The sequence below is a fragment of the Oncorhynchus masou genome, chromosome 33 (genome assembly GCF_036934945.1).
Source record: "Oncorhynchus masou masou isolate Uvic2021 chromosome 33, UVic_Omas_1.1, whole genome shotgun sequence".
Classification (NCBI taxonomy): Eukaryota; Metazoa; Chordata; class Actinopteri; order Salmoniformes; family Salmonidae; genus Oncorhynchus; species Oncorhynchus masou.
Genome location: NC_088244.1, coordinates 22,843,500 through 22,860,748, shown reverse-complemented (window position 1 = coordinate 22,860,748; position 17,249 = coordinate 22,843,500). Strand labels below are relative to the sequence as shown.

At 41.9% G+C, this 17,249-nt stretch overlaps 1 protein-coding gene across 1 annotated transcript; it reads right to left on the bottom strand.

The window, feature by feature from the left end:
• Nucleotides 1–12,316: 12,316 nt before the first annotated feature.
• On the bottom strand, nucleotides 12,317–15,595 carry LOC135528044 (charged multivesicular body protein 4b-like). The gene is made up of 5 exons (XM_064956810.1): nucleotides 15,280–15,595; nucleotides 14,170–14,347; nucleotides 13,954–14,068; nucleotides 13,710–13,836; nucleotides 12,317–13,517 (listed from the first exon to the last, which is right to left on the bottom strand). The coding sequence occupies exons 1-5, from the start codon at nucleotides 15,461–15,463 to the stop codon at nucleotides 13,450–13,452; spliced, it is 672 nt and encodes a 223-aa protein (XP_064812882.1). The 5' UTR covers nucleotides 15,464–15,595; the 3' UTR covers nucleotides 12,317–13,449.
• Nucleotides 15,596–17,249: the final 1,654 nt, after the last annotated feature.

The window sequence follows — 17,249 nt, the reverse complement described above, 5'->3', positions numbered from 1 at the left end:
TCTACAAGGTGTCGAAAGCGTTCCACAGGGATGCTGGCCCATGTTGACTCCAATGATTCGCACTGTTGTCAAGTTGGCTGGGTGTCCTTTGGGTGGTGGACCATTCTTGATACACACAGGAAACTTTTGACCCTGAAAATCACAGCAGCTTTGCAGTTCTTGTCACAAACCGGTGCACCTGGCACCTACTACCATAGCCCATTTAAAGGCACTTAAATATTATATCTTGCCCATTCACCCTCTGAATGGCACACAAACACAATCCATGTCTCTATTGTCTCAAGGCTTAAAAATCCTTATTTAACCTGTCTCTTCACATTCATGTAACAAGTGACATCAACAAGGGATCATAGCTTTCACATGGATTCAACTGATCAGTCTATGTCATGGAAAGAGAAGGTGTTGTTAATGTTTGTATACTCGGTGTATGTTATTATATATTACACACACTCACACACACACCACAAAGATGTCATCCTAATTTCTCCCACATTTTCTGTTGTCTCAATTTGAATAATGTGCTCTTATTAAAGGACATCTGGCTATTTTCACCTACTGACAGTCTGCTATGATGAAGTATAAAGATCTCAGATAAGCCTGTAAAAGCTGCAACTGTATATGCATTCGTTAATCAAGACCTTTCTTGAGTTAACATCTGGGATGGTGCAACTGTTGAGAATCTGAGTCTATGGTTGTTGTGAGGGAAAGGGGTTGAGTGTGTATGAGTGTGTGTGTGTGTGTGTCCCACAACTGTTTCTTTTTTCTTTAGGGATGGATGATTTTAAATATGTTACCTGTCCTTGATGACTCCTTGCTGTCCCCAGTCCACCTGGCCGTGCTGCTGCTCCAGTTTCAACTGTTCTGCCTCCAGCTATGGAACCCTGTCCTGTTTACCGGACGTGCTACCTGTCCCAGACCTGCTGTTTTCAACTCCCTATAGACAGCAGGAGCGGTAGAGATACTCTGAATGATCGGCTATGAAAATCCAACTGCCATTTACTCCTGAGGTGCTGACCTGTTGCACCCTCGACAACCCATGTGATTATTATTATCTGACCCTACTGGTCATCTATGAACATTTGAACATCTTGGCTATGTTCTGTTATAATCTCCACCCCGCACAGCCAGAAAAGGACTGGCCACCCCTCATAGCCTGGTTCCTCTCTAGGTTTCTTCCTAGGTTTATGCCTTTCTAGGGAGTTTTTCCTAGTCACCGTGCTTCTACACCTGCATTGCTTGCTGTTTGGGGTTTTAGGCTGGGTTTCTATACAGCACTTTGATATATCAGCTGATGTAAGAAGGGCTTTATAAATACATTTGATTTGATTAGATTTTTTCTACATAACATAACATTCGGTTGAAGTCGGAAATGTACCTACACCTCAGCCAAATACATTCTAACTCAGTTTTTCGATGGTATTGAGGTCAGGGCTGGCCACTCCAATACCTTGACTTTGTTGTCCTTAACCATTTTGCCACAACTTTGGAAGTATGCTTGGGGTCATTGTCCATTTGGAAGACCCATTTGCGACCAAGCTTTAACTTCCTGACTGATGTCTTGAGATGTTGCTTCAATATATCCACATATTTTTCCTTCCTCATGTGCCATCTATTTTGTGAAATGTAAATGCACCAGTCCCTCCTGCAGCAAAGCACCCCCACAACATAATACTGCCACCCCCGTGCTTCATGGTTGGGATGGTGTTCTTCGGCTTGCAAACCTCCCCCTTTTTCCTCCAAACATAACAATGATCATACCAGGCACTATGAGCACCTGGTCTGCCGTTCGGACTGACCAACGTTCGCGCAGTGTTCCAGGCCCTGGTCAATGATGTGCTCCGTGACATGTTGAACCGATTTGTGTTTGTCTACCTCGACAACATCCTCATTTATTCGTGGTCAGTTCAAGAGCACGTCCTCCATTCCCGACAGGTCCTCCAGCGTCTTCTGGAGAACCAGCTTTCGTGATGGCGGAGAAATGTGAGTTCCATCGATCCACCATCTCCTTCCTAGGATACGTCATCACTGCAGGGAATAGAGCGGTGGTAGATTGGTGAGAGCGGTGGTAGATTGGCCTCAACCCATATCCAGAGTGCAGCTGCAATGTTTCCTGGGGTTTGCTAATTTCTACCGTTGTTTCATCTGGCATTACAGCACTCTTGCTTCACCCATCTCTGCACTCACCTCTCCCAAGGTTCCATTAATATGGTCTCCAGCAGCTGACCGGGCATTCTCAGACCTCAAGCAGCGATTCACTACAGCTCCCATCTTAATCTATTCGGTCCCGTCCCGTCAGTTCATGGTGGAGGTTGATGCCTCGGACGTCGAAGTGGGGGCAGTCCTGTCCCAGCATTCTGCCCAGGACCAGAAGCTGCATCCCTGCACCTTCCTTTCCCATCGTCTTAACCCCACTGAGAGGAACTATGATGTGAGAAATTGAGAATTGCTCGCAGTTAAGTTGCTGTTGGAGGAATGGAGGCACTGGTTAGAAGGGTCGGAACATCCATTCTTGGTGTGGACGGACCATAAGAACCTGGAATATCTCCGCACTGCCAAGCGCCGCCTCAACTCCAGGCAGTCGAGATGGGCTCTGTTATTCACTCGTTTCCATTTCACTATTTCCTACCGCCCTGGGTCCAAGAATGTGAAGTCTGAAGCACTTCTCACGTGTGTACAGCCCCGCTACTACTCCATTGGACCCCGAGACCATCCTCCCTACTTCCTGACTAGTGTCTGCTATCATCTGGGGAATAGAGAGTCTGGTCCGCAAGGCGCAGTGTTCCCAGCATTCCTCGAGACTCACCTGTCATCCTGGATCCCGTCGAACCTTGGCTTTAATCATACAATGTTTTTGGTGGCCCACCATGGTTCCTGACGTCTCCGCGTTCGTTGCCGCCTGCATTTTGTGTGTGCAGAACAACAAGCTCTGGCTATCCTCTTTTAACCACTCCCTGTTCCTCAGAGCCCTCCTCAAATTGCCCTCAGCTAAGGAGATGGCCCAGCTCATGGTGCAGCACGACCTCTGGATCCATGGACTTCTGGTCGACAGGGTCTCTGATCATGGTCCTCAGTTCCCATACCTGTTCTGGAATGTGTTCTGCACCCTCATTGGGTCTTCAGCCAGCCTGTCCTCTGGTTTTCATCCCCAGTCTAAAGGCCAGTCAGAGCAAGGCAATCAGGGCCTGGAGATGACTCTTCGTTGCCTTGTCTCCACCAATCACTCCACCTGGAGCCAGCAACTTGTGTTGGTGGAATATGCCTGCGATACCCTTCCCTGTTCTGCTACTGGTCTCTCGCCTTTTTGAGTGTTCACTGGGATATCAGCCCCTGCTCTTCCCGGAGCAAGAGGTCAGCATACCTTCTGCCCAGATGTTCGTCTGTCACTGTCGCCGCACCTAAAAGAGAGCCCGGGCCGCTTTTCTCAAGACCACCTCCACCTGCCCCTCTGGGTGGAGTTCCGCAAACTTTCCCCCCATTTTATCGGCCCTTTCCCCATCTCTAAGGTCATTAGCCCCTTTGTTGTTCGACCTTCTGTTGCCCTGCAACCTCCGTATACATCCCACTTTCCATGTATCTAGAATTAAACTCCTGTCTCACAGCCCTTTGTCTCCTGTTTCCAGGTAATTTAGATTACAACTCTTTGCCTGCCTTGACCTACCGATTGCCTGTCCCTTGTACTGTAATAAACTCTGACTCGTACTATCCGCCTCCTGTGTCTGCATCTGGGTCTTAGCCTGAGCGGTGATATTTAAAGCAGTAACTGAGTTTAATGGCAGTGATAGGAGAAAACTGAGGATGGATCAATAACATTGTAGTTACTATTTACTCCACAATACTAACCTAATTGACAGAGTGAAAAGAAGGAAGCATGTACAGAATATAAATATCCAAAACATGCATCCTGTTTGCAATAAGGCACTAGGCGAGACCCAAATGCAGACACAGGAGGCAGATAGTTGAGCTCTGATATTTATTATACCAAAAGGGGGTAGGCAAAAGTCAGGTTGGGGACAGGCGAGAGTTCATAAACCAGGTCAGAGTCCAAACAGTACCAGGGGATAGGCAGGCTCGAGGTCAGGACAGGCAGGGGTTCGGTGAACAGGTCCGAGTCCAAACAGTACAAAGGGATAGGCAGGCTCGATGTCAGAACAGGCAGAGTGGTTAGGCAGACGGATTCGGCGTCAGGACAGGCAAGGGTCAAAACCAGGAGGGCTAGGAAAAAACAGAGACTGGGAAAAATAGGAGCTTGGAGAAATGCTGGTTGACTTGGCAAAACAAGACAAACTGGCACAGAGAGACATGAAACACAGGGATAAATACATTTGGACTAATGGGAAAAACATGAGACACCTGGAGGTGGGTGGAGTCAACCACAAAGACAGGTGAAACAGATCAGGGCGTGACAAGTAAAGTAAAACTGCAAAACATTTGGCAAAGAAATGTATGTATGTATGTTTATGTCCAGAATACAAAGCTGTCCCACATAATGTTGAAGACACAGCAGCTGACATCACATTATGAACATCAGACTCTCTCTCAAACTAGTGCAATTAGAATTGCAGGAACCAACAGCCCGAGGCCGTGCCTTGAATCAATATAACCAAATGCCCTTTGCAATATTATTTTAAATAATCATAACTGAATTGAAGTAAGTACGCCTACCTCGTCATGTTCGTAGTGTCTGTCTGTACTTCCCCACGCCCAGACTGGGAGCTGAATGAGAGGCCATCATTGTCTTCCCCCTCATCCTCAATAGCTAAAGCAAAAACACCACATGGTCATATTTTAACACAATTGTACTCATTGAAAGGAATGTACAAGACAGACACTAGCATTCAAGACACTGCCCTTCACTAAAGTGAATAATTACTACGAGGTCAAATGCCATCCTTCTCCAGTATCTCTCCTTCCTCCTGGAAATCAACCTTCTAGGACTCATTTTTATTTGCTGGCAACTGAAGATTCCAGGTTGTCGTCTTCTACTGCCTTGCTCTGCTCTCCTTGCATTTTCAGCTCCTGTTTTTAACGGATTGAGAGAACCTGTCAGAAAAACATGTTACAATGGTAAATTAGATGTGACAAGACTCAAGGAAAGATTCACCAAGAAACGTGGTGCCCCAAAGCCTTGGAAAGAAACACAAGGCTGTTCACTTTAATATAGAGTTGATATGGTTCTCATAGACATGGCTCCAATCCAGGTTTACATACAAGGTATATACTCTTATTTTTTCATGTAAATCAAGTCCTATAACATACCTTTATCCACTCCTCAATGTCATTATTAAACACTTTATTGGGTGTTTGATATTTATTATTATATATTTATTATTTATTGGTCTTATTATGTTACTCCCTCCTTTCCAATCATGACAGATCAGTGGTCTAAAAGAGCGGTAAGTCACTAATGGAATATTTCCTGTTTACTCTGTTCCTTGGCCTTTTCAACTCCTGCATCCTCTCTCCTCCATCCACTCTGGCTTCCCTTTGAAAAAGGTCAAAGGTAATCTAGGAGAATCTACAAGGAGATAGAAAGTGACGAAAATGCACTTGTATGAAATGAGACTCCTTCTCCAATCACACGTCATTAGGCAAATTACGTTTATAGGGTGGAATCCCAAAATAAATATATAAAGTGATAAAAATTACATGTAGCTAGTTGTGCAAGACATTTTACAGGTAAAAGGATTAGCAATGTATCGTTTTTAAGTATTTACATGCTTTTTCTATTTCGAGAAAACTATTGCTGATTCAAAGGGGGTGTTGCAGATTTCAAAACTTACCGGTTTCGGGTTCACGGAGGAGAGTGGAAAGAGGACAGAGGACAGATTTTTGCCCAAATGAGAAAAGGCTCTTGTTTTCACGTTTCCTCTCCTCACATCCCTGTTACATTTTGAGTGGGAAGTGTGTGAAGGATGGAAGGAGAGGACAAAATAATTTGAGGAAAGACCATTGAGATTCAGCCATAGTTCTTTGTCAGGTGTGAGCCGTCATACCTTTCTTCCTTCCTTCGAGATTGTCCAGATTGAACTTTCTTTCCTCATTCAAAACAACTGGGAACTCGAAAAACTCAGACTTCTGACTTCAGTGCGTTCAAATCAACTAGGAACTCGGAATAAAACCAACGATTTGAACACTCATCCAACTTGGAAATCCAACTCGAGAACTCTGGCCTCTTTCTAGAACTCCGACTTTCCGACCTGAAGATCACTGATGTCATGATTTGACCTCGCATTTTCAGAGTTCCCATTTGTTTTGAACGCGGCATCTGTCCTCCCCACCATCAGGTTCCACCTCCTTGGCCTCCACCTGCGGTGTGTCCTCTCCCACTCGGTCTCTACTGTCTTCTTCCAGCATGAAAGGCTTCTTATTCTTCTTGGTCATGTTGGGGTCGAATATCATCTGATGGGAGAATTAAATCAAGATGATTAGCTTATACCCAGTGTGATTTAAGACAAATAGCTATGTTCATTGATAAACATATTTCCAGTCCTCTAAGACTAGTTACTGCTGGTACAATGTTTACATAGAGAAAACATTGACATACACACTGCTAAAATATGTTTCACAATTCTCTATAATGCTTAGCTGACATTTGGTCACTGTATTGAAAACATGATTAATATTTTCATTAGCTAGCCCACTAGCCAAACTCTCGATACTGGGCAGCAGGTAGCCTAGTGATTTAAGAGTGTTGGGTCAGTAACCGAAAGGTAGCTGATTCAAATCCTCGAGCCGGTTAGGTGAAAATCTGTCTTTGTGCTCTTTAGCAAGGCACCTGAATTGCTCCTGAAAGTCGCTCTGGATAAGACCTAAATTACTAAAATATAATATAAGCCTTGTCGGCTGAGGCCGAAAGTCATTCCACAACAAAGATCACCCCCGGGGTGTATTTATTAAGTATTGCAACGAAAATCGTTTACCATTTAAGAACCAAACAGAGAAAACAGAATGAAATGGTGAGGGACCTAAATGAATTTGTCCAATAGGAACTCTGTTTTTCGTTGCAAAACGTTTCCGTTTTGAGTGAAAGTTTTCCAACAGAATCAGCACAATGAATACACCCCTGGGCTGTATTCATTAGTCCAAATAGTTCAGGTTTGCAACTTAAACAAGAGTTTCTATTGGACATATTCAGGTAAGTCCCTGTTTAGTTTGCTTCCGTTAAAAAGAAAGTTTGCAACAGAATCTGCAGAATGAATTCACCCCTGGTTGAGATTCTTCCAATAGAGAAGAGTATATACACAACGATAAGAAGTGACATTTACCTTGTCTTCTGACATGTTTGTGGAAAGAACAAGAACGATCTAGAACATTTTGTATCCCCCATCGGTCTTTACTGAGGGTCTCACTAAGCAGAAATGTCTTCTATCAGATTAGGGGCAGATTAACAATGCTTAAGTGTGGACTAATGTAATGATGTAAAGATTAGCAACATTGCTAAAATCCCAAATTTGTGCGAAAGCATTGAGTTGATAAAAATCTGTCTGTTTAACTCGAGAGATCTGGTTTTTTTGCGTGGGCTCTGTTTCAATCTACCGCATCCACCGATGTCGTCCTTACTCATTTGTGGTGGAAAGTGGCAGAGCTACAGGAATGTTTGTCAGACCAGGAGACATCCAGAAAATTGGTCTTCTCACGAACACGTCTGTAGTTTCCAACAGGTTGGCCTACAAACGAATGACTCACTAGCAGGGGTTAAGGTAGTTAATTTCTTACTGGTACGGGATACCCAAGTGCGTGCATGCATTTTTTTTATACTACAGAAATTACACGGTAGCCTACTCTGCTGACACGGACAAACGATGTCTGACACAAATACAAGATTTTCATTTTTATTTAACCTTTATTTAACTAGGCAAGTCTAGTTGTGATACAGGCCTGGATCGAATCCAGGTCTGTAGTGACGCCTCTTGCACTGTGATGCAGTGCTTTGGACCGCTGTGCCACCTGGCCACAGTGTCGTCCATCTAACCTGGAGGAGGAGATTATCGTCCAAGAACAAACAGAAGTGGCACTGACACAATGACAAAAACAGTGAATATGCACACTCAGCGGGGATAAGGCCCATGTTCTCAGCTGGAGCCAATAAGATAGGCTGCTGTTTGCTCAATGAAGTTAAGAATTTTGATAACTAAGAGACAGATTGAGTCTTTTCATTGTCATGTCATTACAGCAATAGTAATTTGCTTTCCAAACAGTATTTGTGCGATTGTATTCTTAAGTATTGCGATATGCCTGGCTGGGTCTCTCTGTTTATCACTGACAGTCTGAACTCAACAGTCAGCAATTTGGTATTTGCAGTGCGCGGTCCCCAAAGTGTGGGCCCTTTTGACTGCAGGCTGTGCGATTTAAAACAATCAGCAGCTTTAAAAAATAAAGTTTTTTAATTGTTTATAGCTAATGATCCTCAATGGCCAAATCCTGCATTCTGGTGTAGCAGCGTATTTTGAATGATTTTATTTATTTCTGTATAGACAAGAGTAAGCTAATTAGGTTATAGGCGGATTATTTTGTCATTTTAATTACATTTAATTTGGGGAAAGCTTAGCTTCCCCTAGCCTTATGGACACGCTGTCTATGACTTTTAATGTGGCATAAACACAACCAGCCATGATGTTTTCATCTGATTGTCAAACAATCACTTAACAAAGGAGCTCCAGTAGGCTACCCTCGCACATTCTTCCACTGACAAAATCATTTCAGGCCCAATAGTGCACTGTGCACCTGCAATTTGATGAAAGGAAAGAGACTTTTACAAAACACCTACATGTATTGCAACGACATTCTGGGATTGTCATTAGGATTACACGTGTAGCCCGAAATTATTCATCCATTATGGAAGCCAAAAGGTTCAAACACGTCGTAACACTTGTAATTATAATTTATAACTTGCTTTTTTGAAGTGTCAAATGTGATTTTTTTACATGTTTTTTTTACCTGTCCAATTTGGTTTACAGATGATTGAATGATTGTCATGATAATTTTCACTTGCTTTTTTCAAATGTCATTTTTTGTTCTGGGTAAAATGATTTTATAATCCACGGTTGTCCACGCGTGCTTTAGTCTCGGCCACTCATCTCCGCCTTGTCCGGGAGTGTCTCGGCTACTCGTCTCCACCTTGAAACAATGTTCTCCTCAAACCTCAACGCAGCTTGGAGCTTATTTATTAATTTTTTTTTTTTGGGGGGGGGGGGGGGGTATTTGGTATTTTATTAGGATCCCCATTAGCTGTTGAAAAAGCAGCAGCTACTCTTCCTGGGGTCCACATGAAACATGAAACATGACATAATACAGAACATTAATAGACAAGAACAGCTCAAGGACAGAACTACATACATAAAACAAGGCACATGTAGCCTACATATCAATGCATACACACAACCTATCTAGGTCAAATAGGGGAGAGGCATTGGGCCGTGAAGTGTTGCTTTATCTGTTTTTTTAAACCAGGTTCACTGTTTATTTGAACAATATGAGATGGAACGGAGTTCCATGCAATAATGGCTCTATATAATACTGTACACTTTCTTGAATTTGTTCTGGATTTGGGACTTTGAAAAGACCCCTGGTCGCATGTCTGGTGGGGTAGCTGTGTGTGTCAGAGCTGTTTGTAAGTTGACTATGCAAACAATTTGGAATTTTCAACACATTGTTTCTTATAAAAAGAAATGTTACAGTCAGTCTTCCCTCAACTCTTAGCCAAGGGAGACTGGAATGCAGAGGTTTATAGCCGCCCTCTGATTACAATGAAGAGCAACACGTGCTGCTCTGTTCTGGACCAGCTGCAGCTTAACTAGGTCTTTCCTTGCAGCACTGGACTGCACGAATGGACAATCATCAACATTAGACAAAACGAGAGCATGCAGAACTTACTTTTTGGAGTGTGGTGTCAAAAAATCTGACCATCTCTTTATTATGGACAGACCTCTCCCCATCTTTACAACCATTGAATCTATATGTTTTGACCATGACAGTTTACAATCTAAGGTAACGCCAATTAATTTAGTCCTCTCAACTTGTTCAACAGCCACACCATTCATTACCAGATTCAGCTGAGGTCTAGAACTTAGGGAATGATTTGTACCAAATACAATGCTCTTAGTTTTAGAGATGTTCAGGAACAATTTATTACTAGCCACCCATTCCAAAACAGACTACAACTCTTTGTTAAGGGTTTCAGTGACCTCATTATCTGTGGATGCTGTTGCATATATGGTTGAATCCTCAGCATACTGTACATGACACACATGCTTTGTTTAATGCCAGTGGCAGGTAACTGGCAAAAATAGAAAAGAGCAGAGAGCCTAGAGAGCTGCCCTGCGGTACACCACACGTTACATTGTTGACATTAGAGAAGTTTCCATTAAAGAAAACAACCCTCCGAGTTCTATGAGATAGATAGCTCTGAATCCACGTTATGGCAGAAGTTGAAAAGCCATAACACATACGTTTTCTCAACAACAAGATATGGTCAATAATATCAAAGGCTGCACTGAAATCTAACAGTACAGTTCCCAAAATCTTCTTATTATCAATTTCTTTCAAACAATCTTCAGTAATTTGTGTCAGTGCAGTACATGTTGAGTGCTCTTCTCTATAAGCATGCTGAAAGTCTGGTGTTAATTTGTTTACAGAGAAATAGCATAGTATTTGGTCAAACACAATTTTTTCCCAACAGTTTGCTAAGAACTGGCAGCAAGCTTATTGATCTGCTGTTGGAACCAGCAAAGGCTGCTTTACCACTCTTGGGTAGCAGAATTACTTTGGCTTCCCTCCAGGCCTGAGGACAGACTTTCCTCTAGGCTCAGATTAAAGATATGACAGAAAGGAGTGGCTATAGAGTCAGCTACCATCCTCAGTAGCTTTCTATTTAAACTGTCAATGCCAGGTTTGTCAATATTGATTGCTAAGAATTGTTCACCCTCTCCCACACTAACTTTACAAAATTCTAACTTGCAATACTTTTCTTTCATTATTAGTTTTTTTATGCATAAAAACGATGACTCACTGTTCGATGTTGGCATTTCCTGCCTAAATTTTCCCACTTTGCCGATGAAGTTATCATAAAAATAATTGGCAACATCAAATGGTTTTATGATGAATGAGCCATCTGATTCGATGAACGATGGAGCTGAAAACCAACCGGTTTCCAGTCAATTTGCACATTTTTCATGCGGCTGACATGCAGTAATGTTAAATAAAGGTGTAATGGCCTATAGTTTTTTTAGGCATGTGGTATTAATTGTGATAGGCTCATGTTTTACCGGTACAGCCCCTCCCCACAAGTGTCACAGGACTCATCTAAAGGTAACCTGTATGCATGTAGTTTTGCGTCCCCAAAAATTGGGTTAAATGTGTAAAGTACAAATAATTCCTGAGCTGTCTTACATCTCCTATATAAAAATAGTGGAACATTAAAGTTATAATTTTTAGATAAAACTACAATAAATATATTAACATCACCAAATCATTGATTAAAACACTGATTTGCAATGAAGTTTTACAGTAGTCCTAACAGCACTCTGCACCATGGTGTCGCCGGAGGACAGGTAGTTTCTGTCCTCCTCTGGGTACATTGACTTCAATTCAAAACCTAGGAGGCTCGTGGTTCTCACCCACTTCCATATACTTTCAAAGTGATTTTGAAAACTTCCAGAGGACATCCTCCAACCTATCAGAGCTCTTGCAGCATGAACTGAAATGGTATCCACCCAATCAAAGTATGCATCTAGTACTGAAAGCATAAGCTACAGCTAGCTAGCACTGCAGTGGATACAATGTGGTGAGTAGCTGACTCAAAGAGCAAAGAGACAAAAATCATTAAAAAATGAAGACGAAGCAAGAGAGCTATATTTCACTTTTTTTTTTCACTTCACTTACTTGTGAACTGTGTTTGCATGTGATCAGGGGTGTATTCATTCTGCAGATTCTGTTAAAACTCTCGTTTGCAACTTTTAGACTAATGATCACACAATAGATCAGCTAGATGCTGGCAATATTGTGCAAGGCGGTATTGAATGTGTCATTATCTTTCACCTTGATTACTAAAATGTATCTTGACCTGTGCAACTACGTTGTAAACTTTCATTCATAGGCTAGGCTGTAGCTACCCAAAAATGTATCATGTAGTAGCCTAAACCTATCAATGTTTCAATGAGCTGGGTGAATGGAATATGAATGACAGTCATCCAATATGCTGTAGTATAAATAACGCCATGCTCATGAAAATGTTTTATCGTCCTCCATCTTAAATGACACCAACTGCCAATGATTGCAAATCAGACACATTAACCAAAAATATTTAAAACTAACAAAATAAAGATTTCCTACTTTATTGAGTTTTGAATTCACAGATTATCTTATTGTTTTGTACACTGATGCCTTACCAAGAAAAACAACCTGCACCACAAAATAATCAACAACTTTAATTATTTTCCAAATAATATTCTCATCTGGACAATTAAACCATTGAAATGCAAACATGCTTATCCTTGTGAATATTCTTTTCCTATGTAAAAAAAAATGTACATTGTGTAAAAAATAAAATAAAAGTAATCCTCAAACCCCAAATGTTGATACTGTATCTACTAGTCTAATCATGACAAACCATGAAGTCTATTTTTCCCCCCTGCAGTTAAGATGGTGATTTTTCCCCAAACTTATATAATTCAAAATGAACCCTTTCAGAAATGACACAGAGAACATAACTGGTTGGGGTTCATAATTTCTCTGAAGCTGTGCAGTGTTTTAAGTTTTCCCTCATTGCATGCTTAGCACAACATGAAGAAAACCTTCTGTGACAGCAAAAATATAAATTATTTAGATATTTACATCAAATAGCAAGGGCCACATGGTGAAGATGCTTAGTAGATGGGAATCACCAAAATTTGATAAGGGGAAAAAATATGTAAAACAAAATTCAGAAAAACAATCCAGAAAATAGACCCTTCTAAACATTACCATGAGAGCATGCTCATATTTCCATCTTATTTTGGGAGAAACTACAAACAAAAAGTAAAAGTGAATAAATATATCCAGCCCACACCCACCACACGGTAAATATGTTTAAGTCGGAAAGAGAGACATTGCAACGCCCATGTATTAAAAACAAATGTTTGCCTTTCAGTGAAGTTCATAGCATCAAAGACAATAGAACAGTTCAGTGATAGTACAATCACTGCCAAACAATTATGCTCAAACTTTTTGGTAGAAATTTCCAAAGACATTTTCTGATTCAAACATCCTGTTTATAGCTTTTATACAGCTTCTGAACTTCCTCTTTTAATGGAAGGCCATGGTAACCTTTCTCTGGTTTTGGGCTGGAAACAGAACCTACAGCATTGGCCTTTCTAGTGTTAGTTTTAGAAGATGGTTGGCTCTCGGACACAAAACAACCATATTCAATTAGTCCTTTCTTCCCCTCTACAACAAGTGGTGTCAGTAATGCAACTAGTTAGCCTCCATCGCCCAGCGCTGTAAGTCCTCCATGTCATGCTCATCTTCATCCTCCTTCTTGGCTACAAATAAAAAATAAATAGCCATGCAAAAATTGTGAATTACTTGTGTAAAAGTTGCAAATATAGATGTGTTATAGCAATTAAGGACAAGCGATCAAGTAGTTATTTCATGTACTGTTGGGATAGTAACCATGGAATAAAATGTTCCATTGGAGAAATCACATGTTTTATTGCATATTACGAAGGACTCACCAGGTCTTGAGGGTAATGAAGTAGAAGGCACATTGGGTAGAGGGACATTTTCTGTCCCGCCAATCTCCAGCAAGTTTTTGTCCAATTCCTCTTGTTCCAGCTCATCCAATTCTGCTAGGAGTTCATCCTATGATGCAAGACAATCAGAATATCCAGACTCTGTGATATCTGGTCACCTATTAAACTAACAGCACCGATGAAAGCCAAATCAAGAACAATGTTCAGACATGTTCATGTCACATACCTCATCAAACTCCTCTCCAAAGCCTACAGGTTTTGAGATGGCATCTGAGATCTCTTGCGCTAGCTCCTGCTGCTCAGTGATGTCTTGCATCAAGTCATCTACTTTGTCTATGTCCCTAAAACACAACAATAGATGGAACATAGAGATTTGAATTAATACAAGAGCTGTATGAGTGCCTGACCAAAGCTAATAAACAATTAGTGTGCCTCCGTTTACATGTTTTCATGGGCAGCCTTCATTGCCTTGGCAGCAAAGCCCATGTTCTTGAGCACTTCAGTGTTGGTGTTAGCATTTTCCAGTGCCTCTCTCTGGAACTCGATGGTGGACAATGTGCCATCAATCTGGGTAAGCTGCTTCTCATACCGCTTCTTCCTTTTCAAGGCCTGCAGGGCCGCTTTGCGTAGTGAAAACGAAAAAGAGGTTAGTGGGTTTGATTCCTGGGACTACCGGTACATAAAATGTATGCACACATGATTAAGTCATTTGGATAAAAGCATTGGCTAAATGTCATTTAATGTTTGTGATGGAAACATAGCATTTGTTGTAAAGAACATGGGAAATAAACACTAGCAAGAATTGAGTCACTGTGTAGGTAAAATAGGTTTAGAGCATTAAAACACTACATGAGAACACCATGATCATGAGCAAAGTCGACTTTCATGGGGGGCTTGGTTAGTATGTGAAGACAGTGGAAGTGAGTCATGGTCACAGTGTTTCTGAATGCCCAGGACTTTATTGTGAGTAAATGTGTAACCACTCACTATTACATCAAAAGCCTATGTTATGAACACCACTGTCAGTGAAGAATGCTAGAAGTCACTTGGAGCCTCTATCAGCTATTAGGGAACTAATCACTACTACAGGCCCTATAACAGGGTGTGTTGGAATCCCAATGATTTAAATGTCGGGAAATTAAAACTGCTAACTTGATACTGACTGAATGGATGCCCCCTTCCCTTCTTTTGACAAGCAGGTATTGAGTGCAAATTCATGACTCACAAAATCCCCCAGTCACACGATGCCATTTGACAAATGTTGATTCACTAGCTGTAGCCAGACCTAGACTTTTGATACCAGTCACACAAAACCTTCATTTAAAAAACGGGTATAATGCATATTAGTTGTTCTAACACAGTTGGTGCAACGAGGTAGGGCGAGATTGGCAACCTGACTATGCAGTGACAGGTGTGGTTTTTCGGAAAGTTGGCTAGCTGGCAGCAAGCTAACAAATCAGGCGAACTTTAACGTTAGTTAGCTAGCTTAATTAGCTAGCCAAGTTAGACAACAATCGTGAAAATTCATATGTGATGTTAGTTGGCAACTCACCCCGTTTGTTTTTAGTTCCGTTTTTCTTCGCAGTAATGAGTTCCTGGTCAATTTTTTTCTCTAGAAATTCCTGTTTCTTCGTTAACATTTCCTCGGTCTCTCGGAGCTTCTGAATCGCCTCTTGTGCACTTGGCCCTTTACCTCCTTTGCCCCCACCGCCGAACAGCTTCCCAAACACGGACATTCTGCGATTCTAAACTATATAGCAATAAAGGTCCTTTTAAATTTTTAAACGCCAACAGGCGATCGCGTCACTCTTCTCGTTCTGGCCTGATTGTTGATATTTCTTACTTCCTGGTTTAGGCCGTATGACGTAATATTATTGTGGGTGGTGTTCCATTATGCTCTACTTTTTTATATTTTTTTTATGTCACATTTTTTAACCAGGTAGGCAAGTTGAGAACAAGTTCTCATTTACAATTACGACCTGGCCAAGATAAAGCAAAGCAGTTCGACACATACAACAACACAGAGTTACACATGGAGTAAAACAAACAATCAGTCAATAATACAGTAGAAAAATAAGTCTATATACAATGTGAGTAAATGAGGTGAGATAAGGGGGGTAAAGGCAAAAAAAAAAGAAAGAAAAGGCCATGGTGGCGAAGTAAATACAATATAGCAAGTAAAACACTAGAATTGTATATTTGCAGTGGAAGAATGTGCAAGGTAGAGAGAAATAATGGGGTGCAAAGAAGCAAAATAAATAAATACAGTAGGGGAGAGGTAGTTGTTTGGGCTAAATTATAGATGGGCTATGTACAGGTGCAGTAATATGTGAGCTGCTTTGACAGCTGGTGCTTAAAGCTAGTAAGGGAGATAAGTGTTTCCAGTTTCAGAGATTTCTGTAGTTCGTTCCAGTCATTGGCAGCAGAGAACTGTAAGGAGAGGCGGCCAAAGGAAGAATTGGTTTTGGGGGTGACCAGAGAGATATATATACCTGCTGGAGCGCGTGCTACAGGTGGGTGCTGCTATGGTGACAAGCGAGCTGAGATAAGGGGGGACTTTACCTCACAGGGTCTTGTAGATGACCTGGAGCCAGTGGGTTTGGCGATGAGTATGAAGCGAGGGCCAGCCAACGAGAGCGTACAGGTTGCAGTGGTGGGTAGTATATGGGGCTTTGGTGACAAATTGGATGGCACTGTGATAGACTGCATCCAATTAATTGAGTAGGGTATTGGAGGCTATTTTGAAAATGACATCGCCGAAGCCGAGGATCGGTAGGATAGTCAGTTTTACAAGGGTATGTTTGGCAGCATGAGTGAAGGAAGCTTTGTTGCGAAATAGGAAGCCAATTCTAGATTTAACTTTGGATTGGATATGTTTGATGTGAGTGTGGAAGGAGAGTTTACATTCTAACCAGACACCTAGGTATTTGTAGTTGTCCACATATTCTAAATCAGAACCGTCCAGAGTAGTGATGTTGGACGGGCGGGCAGGCGCAGGCAGCGATTGAAGAGCATGCATTTAGTTTTACTTGCATTTAAGAGCAATTGGAGGCCACGGAAGGAGAGTTGTATGGCATTGAAGCTCATCTGGAGGGTTGTTAACACAGTGTCCAAAGAAGGGCCAGAAGTATACAGAATGGTGTCGTCTGCGTAGAGGTGGATGAGAGACTCACCAGCAGCAAGAGCGACACAATTGATGTATACAGAGAAGAGAGTCGGTCCAAGAATTGAACCCTGTGGCACCCCCATAGAGACTGCCAGAGGCCCGGACAACAGGCTCTCCGATTTGACACACTGAACTCTATCAGAGAAGTAGTTGGTGAACCAGGTGAAGCAATCATTTGAGAAACCAAGGCTATCGAGTCTGCCGATGAGGATGTGGTGATTGACAGTTGAAAGCCTTGGCCAGGTCCATAAATTCGGCTGCACAGTATTGTTTCTTATCAATGGCGGTTAAGATATCGTTTAGGACCTTGAGCGTGGCTGAGGTGCACCTATGACTAGCTCTGAAACCAGATTGCA